Source organism: Prosopis cineraria, unplaced genomic scaffold (genome assembly GCF_029017545.1).
Source record: "Prosopis cineraria cultivar Desert tree isolate PC_DT_omini unplaced genomic scaffold, ASM2901754v1 PC9, whole genome shotgun sequence".
NCBI lineage: Eukaryota > Viridiplantae > Streptophyta > Magnoliopsida > Fabales > Fabaceae > Prosopis > Prosopis cineraria.
Genome location: NW_026555340.1, coordinates 33,255,392 through 33,268,803, shown reverse-complemented (window position 1 = coordinate 33,268,803; position 13,412 = coordinate 33,255,392). Strand labels below are relative to the sequence as shown.

The 13,412-nt window shown below is 36.9% G+C and overlaps 1 protein-coding gene across 1 annotated transcript; it reads left to right on the top strand.

Moving 5' to 3' along the window:
- Positions 1-3,006: 3,006 nt before the first annotated feature.
- On the top strand, positions 3,007-12,889 carry LOC129319894 (uncharacterized). Its single transcript, XM_054964991.1, has 4 exons — positions 3,007-4,353; positions 10,120-10,691; positions 10,773-10,992; positions 11,202-12,889. The coding sequence occupies exons 1-4, from the start codon at positions 3,097-3,099 to the stop codon at positions 12,543-12,545; spliced, it is 3,393 nt and encodes a 1,130-aa protein (XP_054820966.1). The 5' UTR covers positions 3,007-3,096; the 3' UTR covers positions 12,546-12,889.
- Positions 12,890-13,412: the final 523 nt, after the last annotated feature.

Here is a 13,412-nt window from a genome sequence, read left to right as displayed (position 1 = left end):
AAGGACTTTTTATAGAACACTGATTGCTAACGGCAGTTCCGTTAGCCTTTAGCGCGCCATGATATACCTAGCTAGCAAGGTGTTCATAAGAGGTACTAGCCCCATACGATGGCCAACGCACGTGGAACGAAGGGATGTTATTCGTGAGCATTGTACTCACGTTTGTTTCATGGCTTCAAGTCACATTTCGTTAGCACTACCCTCGTGGACTATGTATTCACGTTTGTTTCGTGGCTTTAGTTATGTTTGGTTACTTACCCTCGTGGACTGGGTGTCCACATTTGTCTTCGTGGCATAAACCGTGTTTGGTTATTTACCTCGTGAACTATGTGTCCACGTTTGTTAATTGTTCTTATAAGTTCCTATGATTATAAATTAGATTATTTGGTGATTTTACATCTCGTATTTTATTATTATTATCATCATTTATAAATTTACTTACAATTATTTATTTTGTTGATTTACTTTCTTGAAATCAAGTGACAATACTATTTAATCTGATAATTTAATGGTTCAAAATTTTAACTAAAGTTATATAGAGTTATTTTATTTTAAAGTTTACTAAATTTTTACGAAGAACGTGGTTTGTTTAAACTTACATAATTATTTCACTTTTTTATTATTTATGTTTAATTATTTATTGTTGGAACGTTATTCACTAAAAATATTTTTGGTCTCAGATAATACAATTGAGGACCTACCTTATGCTAATCTATGGGGTACTCCTTGTTGAATCGAGAAGAAGATATATTTCAAGTATATCTTTCTTGTGCTGTAAATGGTTAACTAGTTGTTATATTTTGAAATTGTAATTAGGTATACTCCATGTTAACTATATTTAGAATTCTGAATTGTAGTATATTTGTCTGTTTATTACGGAGGAGTAAAGCTTTGCATTTTTTATTTGAACTGTATATTGTTATTATATAGACTTCAAGAAGTCTTATTTAGAGTGGAGATTCTAGCGAAATTTTTATAAAAAAAATTTACTAATCTTTTGTTTAAATAAAAAAAAGTCACAATCATCTTCCATCATATTTCAAATGACCTAAAATATTATATTAAAGTTTTCTTGATCAAGGCTTAAGGAATGTATATTTGTACTTATATCCCTTGTCGATCACGTCTAACTTTTGGGGGCATGACAATTATATACCGACAATACCTTCCTGCATTACTAATTGATTTCTATACGTGGCATATCTTAGTAGCCCCTGACTTATGTATGACTAGTACTGATATCTTTGATCTTATTAATTCATTTTGGGTTAATAATAAGATACATTTTAATAAATTTATAATAGATACTTAAGCACGAGTCGATCTGTCCTCCAATGTACTGAAAGTATACATACAGATTTTAGAAAAAAAATTTTATACTAATCTATCACTGACAGATTGAATCAAATGCGCTCTTGGGGCTTCCATTTCAGCACTTATTTTAATAAATTTATATTTAGGAGTCCATTGATGAGAAGGCCACAATACATCTCCATCTTTTACTAACTTAGGGATTTTAATTAATCCTGATTATTACAACGATATGTTAGAGTGTTATTCTGATAATATCAAGATAGACATTAAAATGTACTACATTTGAAATTGAAAAGTTTGAATTAAGATGTAATTGTGATTAACATTTTTTTAAAATATAAACGAAAAATTTATAATAAAATTATAAATTTAATTTTCACAAATTATAAAAATTCAACTCTACAAATTCAAATTTTGAAATGAGTTGCTCGACAATTACTTTAAATAATAGATATTTAAATCACCGTTTAAATAAAAAATATTTAAACTATCAAGAAAAGCATTTGATGTGATTTGAAAAAAATAAACATTGCTTCTATAGATATAGTCATTTAATGAATAGATTCAGGTCATGTAGTGAATTCAAATTCGAGATAAATCACAATAATTTTATGATAATCCAACTATTTCAAAAAAAAATTAAAATTTTCTTTTAAAATATTGAAGTTGTTATATATCTCATTTTTATGTTGATAGTGCACAATTAATATAGTATTGAAGTACATAATATATAAACTATTTATGTATAAAAAATACAAGTCACTGAATTCAACTAATTTTATATATACAATATAATTCAACACCATAAACATGATAAATTTAACATTCTTATAATGCCATATTCGTTAGTAAAATTAGTTGGATATAACATTCTAAAAACACCATATCCATAAGTAAAATTATTATAGTATTGAAGTACATAATATATAAACTACTTATATAAAACAAAACAAAACACTAAATTCAACTAATTTTATATATACAATATAATTCATCACCATGAACATAATGAATATAACATTCTAAAAATCTAGTTTTGGCTAAATTGCTCTTGTTCTATGAAAAAAAAATATTATAAAAGAATGCATTGTAACAAAGATTGGAAGGAATAGGTTAAACCCTAAACCCTCAATCTAATATATAAATCCTAAATCCCAAGCCCTAATCCCTAAAGTCAAAATCCTAAAACCCTTAAACTCAAAACCCTAAAATCCTTAATTCTAGAATGTAACCATCAACCTTAATGAAAATACAATGTAATTTAAAGAATTGGTGGGTATATAACCATATGCTTCAACATATTCTCACAATAAGACTATTCAATTTATTTTTATAAAAGTTGACATTCTACACATGAAGGCCTATTTAGATAACCCTTAAAAATACATTCAAACTATATTTAAGATATATTTTTGTCATGTAAATTGAAATTCAAATGGGATGTAAACAAGTTAAAATATAGTTTTTAAAATAAACAAAACTATATATATATAGATGATCTCATTTGTTCATTTCTAGTATTTTGTTTAAAAATACTTATACGTGCACTCCATTTCAAAATTTTCATACATTTAAAAAATTAAAAGGTATTATTGCATTAAATTTGTCATAGACCATTTTAAGATGTCAATCTACCCACAGTTTATACATCATTATTTCAGACCTAGTCTTCTTTTTAAGCAACTGAAGGTGTGCATATGATTTTCAAGTTCCAGTCCCTCGCAGCTTCGCTGCCTGGTTCGCAGTCGGCTGAAGCGAGGACCCTCTCTGGGCAATGCGAAGATGCTGTCGCCGGAGCTCCTAGTTCGTTCACCCCGTCCTTACATATCCACCTCGACCAGCGCCCCGTCTATCTCCACCTCCAAAATTGGCTCATCCTACTTCTCCGAGCCCAACCCTTACCCCACCCCTAATCTTAGCCCTAGCAGTGGCTTCCAAGCATACAATGACGATGGCTCATCGAGATCTGCTAAAAATTCTCGATTCTCGCCCTCTGTTTTTGCCCACAACTGTAGGATCGCGGTTGCTCTAGTACCATGTGCCGCCTTCCTCCTTGACCTTGGCGGTACCCCGGTGGTGGCCACCTTGATTGTTGGCCTTATGTTCTCCTACATCCTTGATTCCCTCAATTTTAAGCCCGCTGCCTTCTTTGGTGTATGGTTTTCTCTTCTCTTCGCTCAGATAGCCTTTTTCTTCTGCGCCCCTCTCATTCTCGCATTTAATTCTGTAGCTCTTGCAGTCCTCGCCGCCTTCCTTTGTGCCGAAACCAATTTCTTGATCGGCGTTTGGGCCTCTCTTCAGTTTAGGTGGATTCAGATTGAGAACCCTTCTATTGTCCTCGCTCTTGAGCGCCTTTTGTTTGCCTGCGTCCCCATTTCTGCTTCATGCCTTTTCACTTGGGCTACCATCTCCGCCGTCGGTATGAACAATGCTTCATACTATCTCATGTCCTTCAATTGCTTCTTTTACTGGCTTTACTCCATTCCTCGAGTTTCGTCCTTCAAGACCAAGCATGAAGCTCGGTATCACGGAGGGGAGGTTCCTAATGACAATTATATTCTTGGTCCCCTCGACAGCTGCTTCCATACTCTGAATTTGCTTTTCTTTCCTCTTGTATTTCACATTGCTTCCCATTACTCTATTGCATTTTCTTCGGCTTCTTCTGTTTGTGATATGCTCCTTCTATTCTTTATCCCTTTCCTGTTCCAACTTTACGCATCCACGAGGGGTGCGCTTTGGTGGGTCACTAAGAGTGAGAACCAGCTTCAGAGCATTCGGGTTGTTAATGGTGCCGTTGCCATGATTTTCATCATTGTTTCTTTGGAGATCAGGGTTATTTTCCATTCTTTTGGACGGTATATCCAGGTGCCACCGCCTCTGAATTATCTTCTTGTGACTACAACATTGCTCGGTGGGGCGGCTGGCGCAGGTGCTTATGCCATGGGTATGATTTCTGACGCCTTCAGTTCTGTGGCTTTTACTACTTTGGCTGTAATAGTCAGTGCCACAGGAGCACTTGTTATTGGATTTCCCGTGGTGGTACGCATTCCAAACCGTTTCTTGTGCATCTTGAGTATTTGTCTAGTTTCAATAATGGTATTTGTGCATCTTGAAGGGCTTTACCTTGCAATGCATTGACTTTGGTAAAGCATGAACTTGTTAAGGCGCCTTTTGATTTGAATTTGATACGTAGAAAATAAAGAAATAAAGAATAAATAATTTTAGTTAGTTAGGGAGTTAGTTTGTTAGGAGTTGCTACAAGGGTCTATATGAGATCTAGTGTAAGTCATATATGGTATGACAAAAACGCTAGAGATGTATTGTAGTCTGTCTGTCTCTTTTGCCTTTTCCTCTCTTCTCTCTCGTCTCTCATCCTTCTTTCTATTTCTCCTCTGTTTTCTATTCTATTTCTTTCTCTTCATCTCATTCTACCATACTAATGGTATCAGGGCCCTCCCTTTTATGCTTGAAACACGCTCCCAAACTCCACTCAAGCAGATGGCAAAGCAATCAGATGCAAGAATGTGTACCTTAGAATCCCATATGCAGGCTCTCACGGCATAGATTGCTCAGCTTGTTCGCACCTTCAATGAGTCTTGAAATAATCACACGACAGCATCCAATGGAGGGGGAGGACACCATTGACCGTGACCAAAGAGGGAGTACCAACCTTACAAGATTCATCGAGATGGAATTCCCAAGATTTTGGAGATGGGATGTTCTTGGTTGGATTCTAAAATGGGAATGCTATTTCCAAATTGATAAAACGCCTAAAGCTTGGAAAGTTATGATGGCCAGCATCCATTTAGATTAGAAAGGCATCCAATGGCATTAATAGAGCATGCGCATAAAGGAAAAGCAATAGGATGGGAAGAATATGTGGGGGCTATCAAGAGACATTTTGGACCTGCCTACAAGGCATCAACAGCCAAATTGATGTGACTTTGACTGACAATGTGGCAACTACAATGACTTCTTCAATGAAATCACATGTAAACTTGACCTCATAGAGGATTATCTGATGCAAACCAGTCTTGAAGGCCTACAAGAGGATTTTCTAGGGCCTATTTGTCTTATTGAACCCAATGACCCTCCAAGATGCTTGACTTTTGGCAAGATTGCAAGAAATTCATTTCTCAAAGGCATACAATGAATACAAAGGTGTCAATGCATGTAAGGGAGACAAAATGCCTTTGGCTAGTCTTCTAGGTCCTTCTCCACGTGTCATGCTCTTGTGAGATGCCTTTTCGCTTGAATCCTAGTCTACTTCTTCAAAAAGAGGTCCCATCTCCTTTGTTTCTTCATTTTTAGGTGCTCTTCCTTCAACAACTCATGTGAAAGTCACAAAAAACACTGAACCCAAAAGAAATTGATGATCTTAGGTCAAAGAATCTTTGTTTTTATTGTCACAAGCCTCTTTTCATAGGGCATAGATGTTCACCAAATCCGTAGTTGTGCATACAACTCATTGAACTTCAACCTGAATCTGTTGAAGCAATTATAGATATTGGGCAATTGTTAGAAAAATAGGAATGTTTGGTGTAGGGAAAGTGTCTTCTTCATAAGCTGGTTCTACTTGTTTTTTTCACAGTTGTTGCATTAATTTAGGGGTTTAGCTACAAGACCCTTGAGGTCAACGGCTTTTTGTTAAGGGAGCGTAATGATAAGTAGAGAAGAAAGAAATAAAGAATAAATAGTTTTAGTTAGTGTTCGTGAAAAATAATTTTAGCCTAGTGTCGTGAGGCGTGCCAAAGATGCAGGGTCTCAAAAGGATGGAAGAACTTGACTTCTAATCAAATGCATGGAACCTCGGTTCTCTTACTACATTTCATCCGAATGTGAGAATGCGAAGTAAAGAAAATTAATGTAGATTCAGGGAAGCAAAGATACATTAATTAAAGAAAAATGTGGTGGGCTATGCTGGCTGTACAATAAAAAAAGATTAAAACTACATAATAAAAAAAAAATAAAGCAGCAAACGTGGAGTCTGGGAATTTGACTAATAGTTTGTTGATACTGATGCCCATCATTGAGAAAAGGATCCTCTATTTATAGATGATCCTGGCTTAGTACCCAAGCCTCATGATCGTCAGTTACCTTGAATTTAGAAAGCACTTTCTCTATCATGGTCACTCATCATGTGTGAAGTACGGATGGTTGACTTGGTGGCTAAGGCTTTATAAATATTTTCTTTCATTATTTTAAAGCCAATTAAATTGAGTTGAGTTTGGACCTCCAAGTTTACAATTTAGGTGCAAACAATGCCCCCCGCATACAAATTTGCCGAAGCTTTCGTAGGCTAATTTTGTATAGATATGTCTTGCAGGACCGGCTCATTCTCGTTCTGATTAATGGTTGATCCGGTACTTTTCTTGAAGGACATCCTTGTGATTGAGGATTAAGGACCATGTGGTCTAGTTTAGGATCAAGTTTCTCAAGGTTTAGGACCTTAAGAGCTGGTTTTGGAATTAATCCTTTGAGTTTTTAGACTTGAAGGACTGGTTCTGTAAAATTTACCTGCTGTGGGGCCCTTGTGGGGAGACCCCTTTAGGAGAGAGCTCTTGTGGAAAGAGTAATTGCAAAACTTGCCTTTCAACTTTGGCCCCTGTGGTGCCAATCCTTATGGCTGCGGCTTGTGTGGTTGCGGCCCCTCTGATGCTGGCCTTGATGGTGCTGGCCTCGATGGCTCTGGCCCCGATGGTTCTAACCTCAATGGTGCTGGCCCGATGGCTCTGATGGTGCGAGCCTTAATGGCTCTAGCCCTTGTGGCTCTGGCCCCAATGACTTCGGCTCTTGTGGCTCCAACCCCATTGGTGCTAGTCCTAATGGCTCTGGCCTCGATGGCTCCAGCCCCTCTGGTGCTGGCCCCGAAGGCTCTGGCCCTTATGGCTCCAACCCTTCTGGTGTTGGCCCCGATGGCTCTAGCCCTTATGGCCGAACGGGCCCGCTATTGAATTAGACCTACCATTTATCTTTTGAGGGATGTTATAGTGGTCCTTGTTATTGATATTCTGGTCAAAGGGCACTTTGGGAGACTACCTCTGAAATCCAATTGTTCTCTAAAGGTGTGAGCTAATTGGAGCTTGCTCTTGCGACGATCTAGATGATATAGCAAAGATGATCCTTAGCCCTTCCTTCAGAGTTTGCAATAGGGCTCTTTGCCTCTCGTTAGCTCATACTTCACACTTTGTGCGTGTAGTCGCTTTCTCTGAGTCATAAGACTCAAGTCTATTCTTTCCAACAACATATTGATCCTTATGTGTCCTGGGCATTCCTTTTACGTAGGTCTCACCAGGCGTGTCAAAAATTGTTCGTGAAAAACAATTTTAGCTTGGTGTTGCGAGGCGTGCCAGAGACGTGAGGTCTCAAAAGGATAGAAGAACCTAACTTCTAATCAAATGCGGGGAACTTGGGTTCTCTTATCACAGTTCACCCAAATGTGAAAATGCGAAGTAAAGAAAATTAATGTAGATGTATTAAAGCAAAGATGCATTAATTAAAAAAAAAGTGGCAGGCTATGCCGGCCGTACAATAAAAAAAAATTAAAAACTAAAACTACATGATAAAAAGAAAACTAAAATAAAGCAGCAGACACGAAGTCTGGGAATTTGACTAATAATTTGTTGATGCTGATGCCCATTGTTGAGAAAGGACTCCTCTATTTATAAATGATCCTGGCTTGGTATATGTTATACCTTGGATTCTGATGGATGTGTGTAATACTGAAATGATAGAGCAATGCAGGTTAGCTTGAATCAAGTTTGTTTCACTTATCTAATTTAATTGTTAGGAACTATTTGATTGTAAATGCTAATCAATGACACAAGCTAGCTCCTTCTCAAATACAATGCCTCATTCTTGGTCTGTTGACAATCAGAAATTTGTTGTTGAGTGAGGTCTTTCTAAACACAATTTTGACTATTTTGTTCTTGAATTATGTGGAATTCTAATGGGTGAGTTTACTACTCAAATGTTGAGCTTTTGAATGTTTTTTAATTTGCATAGTGCATGACTGCATAAAAGTGCAGCATAAGCAATATTGAAAATTGTAGAGCTAATAGAGCTTAAAATTCCACCCTTAATTGTCTTCACCATTATCCTAGTGGCAACCATTGCCAACAGCCACTATTGCTAGTGAAAGATGACTAGCCAAGAAAACCAAGAGCTAAGGCCTACTTAGCATGTAAAATGTGATGAGATGGAAAGGGAAACAACAATAACAACAAGAAGTCTTATCCTATTAAATGAGGATTGTACAACGTCATTGTGTCTATCAACAACCAATTTTCAGATATATTATTCATCAATAAATTTTGTTTGATAGTTTTTTAAGTGTGGTTCTTGGTCTTTTTATATATCTTTTTGTGGGGCTAAAGGTCATTTTCCCAACTCTCCTCGTTAGTTAGTTTTTTTTTTTTTTTTTTTGCATATGGCAAACCACCTTAAATGATTTCCTATCATTTTCTCCTTTATAGGTGCCATGTCACTTTTCCTTGTGTATAGTTAGTAAATAAAACTCTATCAACCTCCTCCTTTTCATTTAACACCCTAAAATTGGTATTAGAGCAAGTTGATGTCGGCAATCCATCTAAGCTGACTCCATCTAGAATGATGAGATTTGTTGTTATATAATTATTATAGATCTTGCCTTTTTCTTTGGTATGGCCAAACATTCATTTCACTCCCTTCATCTCTGCTACCCCATTTTTTTTTTATCTTGTCCCTTCAATGTCGAATATTCGCTACCATGTAATATCATTGGTTTTATGACAGTTATATGAAGCATCCCTTTAAACTTAGTAGGTACTTTGCAATCACAATATGAGGTAAAAAATGGCTTTTGTGGATAAGAAGTGTTCCTTGTTCCCCTAATTGAAAAATAACAGCAAAAAATAGTCATTGTTGGGTATTGGTAACATGGGTAATTGGATATAATAGATATTGTATATCTTAATTTTTGTGCAAGGAAAAGGGAATAGCTTTCCTTGATATAACCGATCAGGGCCTCAAGGTGCTCTGTTTTTTCTTTTCTTTTCTTGTTTTGGGGTGCTCTATTAGTTCCTCCTCTATTCTTCTTTGAAACTTTTGTCTCCATCTCTATACTCTCTTGGGCAATATAAGTTCTATAATTAATAATCATGCATTGCCATGATAATATTGGCACTCCGTGCTTGCTTATAGACGATTGAAATCCTCTTCATTGCACACAGATTGCAAAATATTGTTAAATCCTAGCAAGAGTCAGTTTCCTTCTTCTCTTCCCCATTATCTGTGGACTAATTCAATTATACCAGTAAAGATATTTTTATCTATTTTGCAATCTTTTTGCTGGGGACCATTAAATTTGTTTCCACAATAAATCTGAATGGGCTTATGCTCCCTAGGTTTTCACATTTGCTAATGGTAGTCTGTAGTCATACTTCTGATAAGATATTGAGTTGCAAGAATCTAGATGATATTAATGTTCTGATCACATTGTTGGGAAATGTGTAAAAGCGCCGTGATAATAAGGTGGCAAATCTCTTCTCCGGTGTGATGAACTTTGTTTTGCACTTTAGCTTGATGGTAGAGATGATTTGAGCTGACATTCAATATATCAAGTATGGCATAGTTAAATGCTTGTCTCTTCTGATCTACAAAAATATTCTGTTCTTGACCTGCTGAGCTATTTAGTTGATGATAATAAAACCACACAAGCTTATTTCTATTTCTTATACTTAGTGATTAAATGATTTAGTTTCATGAAACCTTATGACTTTTCCTACTCTTACATGAATTGAGTTAGCATCTGTGTTTAATTTGCAGTTCCTTCCTCTCCCGTCAGTTGCTGGCTTTTATTTTGCTCGTTTCTTTGTGAAGAAGAGTTTGGCATCATACTTTGCTTTTGTCATACTTGGGAGCTTGATGGTTGTATGGTTTGTGCTGCACAACTTTTGGGATTTAAATATTTGGCTGGGGGGCATGCCCTTGAAATCATTCTGTAAACTTATAATAGCAAATGTTGCTCTGGCCATGGCTGTTCCTGGTTTAGCTCTTCTACCTTCTAAGTTTCACTTTTTAACTGAGATAAGCTTGATAAGCCACGTGTTGCTAATATGCCACATTGAGAATCGACTTTTCAATTACTCCGCCATTTACTACTATGGATTTGAGGATGAGGTGATATATCCAAGCTATATGGTTATCATGACAACTTTTTTGGGTCTGGCTTTGGTAAGAAAGCTATCTGTAGATCATCGCATTGGAGCAAAAACTGTTTGGATTTTAACTTGCCTTTATTCTTCAAAGCTGGCAATGTTGTTTGTTGCATCCAAGCCTGTTGTTTGGGTTTCCTCTGTTCTCTTATTAGCTGTTTCACCTCCATTACTTCTTTACAGGTAATTATTGTTCTAGCATTGCCAATATCAGTTTGAAGCATTCCTAGTGTGTTTGATATATTTTATTGTTGGATTTCATAGGGATAGATCTAGAATGGCTTCAAGGATGAAACCATGGCAAGGTTATGTGCATGGATCTGTGGTTGCATTATCTGTGTGGTTTTGTCGTGAGACAATTTTCGAAGTCCTCCAGTGGTGGAATGGGAGATCTCCGTCAGATGGTTTACTTCTGGGCTTCTGTATACTATTGACAGGGTTAGCTTGTATTCCTATTGTCGCTCTCCACTTCTCTCATGCATTGGTAAGTAAGAACTATCCTATCCATATTATTTTTGGCAACATAGAAGGTCCTGGGGTGGGGGAAATTCTATATGCATTGCAAATTTTAGGCAATTTCCTGCTTTATTACAATTTTGAAGGCGTCTCTCGTTGATGGAATGAGCCATTATGTCTATTTTGTTCATGCATGGATGGTACCAAGTAATCAAGGTATTTTACTTGTCTTTTCAGTCTGCCAAAAGATGCCTAGTGCTGGTTGTGGCTATGGGTCTACTTTTCATCTTGATGCAGCCGCCAATACCAGTGCTGTTGAGTTATCACTCTGATCTAATCAAAGCTGCACGTCAATCTGCTGATGATATCTCAATTTATGGTTACATGGTTCAGAAGGCTACTTGGCCTTCTTGGCTGCTTATTATTGTAATTTTGCTCACTCTAGCATCTGTCATGTCTGTCTTACCCATTAAGTACATCGTTGAACTTAGAGCATTTTACTCCATATCCATAGGGGTTGCACTTGGTACCTACATTTCTGCTGAGTACTTTCTGCAGGCAGCTGTCTTGCATGCCCTCATTGTAGTCACTATGGTTTGTGCCTCTGTTTTTGTCATTTTCACTCATTTTCCCTCTGCTTCGAGCACTAAGCTTCTGCCTTGGGTATTTGCACTTCTTGTGGCTCTCTTTCCTGTTACATATCTTTTGGAGGGTCAAATGAGAATTAAAAATGTACTTCAAAATAGAGAAATAGGAGGTATGGATGCGGAGGAGGAGAAATTTACGACTTTGCTGGCTGTTGAGGGTGCCAGGACATCCCTTCTTGGTTTGTATGCGGCAATCTTTATGCTTATAGCCTTAGAGATCAAATATGAACTTGCTACAATTTTGCGGGAAAAGGTAGTTGACAGAGGTGGAACTAGGCATAATTATTCTGGTCAAGATGGATCTACTAGCTTCCCACCTAGAGCTAGATTCATTCAACGAAGAGCCTCCACTTCCTCCTTTACTGTCAAGAGGATGGCTGCGGATGGAGCATGGATGCCTGCTGTTGGTAATGTTGCAACAATAATGTGCTTTGCGATATGCCTCATATTGAATATTAACGTTACTGGAGGCTCAAACCGGGCCATATTTTTCTTGGCTCCTATCTTGCTGCTGCTCAATCAGGACTCTGATTTTGTTGCTGGTTTTGGGGACAAGCAAAGATATTTTCCTGTGACTCTTGTGATCTCAGCTTATTTGGTTTTGACTTCCCTCTACAGCATATTGGAAGATGTCTGGCATGGTGATGCTGGATGGGGTCTTCAAATTGGTGGGCCAGATTGGGCCTTTGTGGTGAAGAATTTGGCCCTCCTCATTCTTACATTTCCTAGTCATATACTTTTTAACAGGTACGTTTGGAGTTATGCTAAGCATTCAGATGCGACCCCATTGCTTACGTTACCTCTTAATCTGCCTTCTATTGTAATGGGAGATGTGCTCAAAATTAGGATATTGGGTTTAGTAGGAATGATATATTCCCTGGCCCAGTATCTAATCTCTAGACAACAATATATCTCGGGTCTAAAGTACATCTAAACATTCACATATTCTGTGCTGAGCTGTCAGATCAAGGAATAGTTGCATTAGGTGCACCTGGATGCCTGGGAATGGTTGCATTATGTTTATCACTTTTCAATTGTTAAAAACACGTTTAAATATGGATGAGCGCCCCCCCCCCCCCTTGAATTAATGGTTGTTTTATTCATGATCAGAGCTCATGGTAATCGTTATATAGATTGTGCACATTGGATCTTCACTTGTACAAGACATTACGATTAGTTATATTATGGCTTTTTGTCATGGACGGGTACTTATATGTAAAATTGAATTGCAAAGTATACAAGAGAGTTAGAATTTTTAGGGTATTTCTTGATTGCTTATCTTACAACAGTATCATTTTTATTGCTTTTATGACTGATTAATTTTAAGTTTGTAAAACTTTACTCTTTGATTGGTCGACAAAATTAAGATGAGATTAATTTTGTTGGTGCTTAATTCCTTTTACTTTATTTTCTTGTGGGATGATCTTGATTTGCTTTATGACATTTGATTTATACACTTGTGGTGCGTTTAATTTGTGTGCATCACTTACTAAAGTGTAACTAAGCTCATAACACCCTATTATCTTTTTCTCCAGTCGCACATGTGAGCACGCTATTTTAGTTCCAAACTTTGTGCCTTCTATCACAATGCAAAGCGTTCATCAGGGTAGATGGTACGAACAGACTAGGCTTGAATTTGCTTCTCTAATTAGGTCCAAGTGGCTCATGACATTTTCAAACTCAATAAGAGGCTATCAACTAATTTAACAGGCTTATTACTCGTTTCTAATCATCCTTAAGTAAAATACACAGATTTTCTTATCTTTCATTAATTTATTTAATTCAAAATTTAAAACTCAGG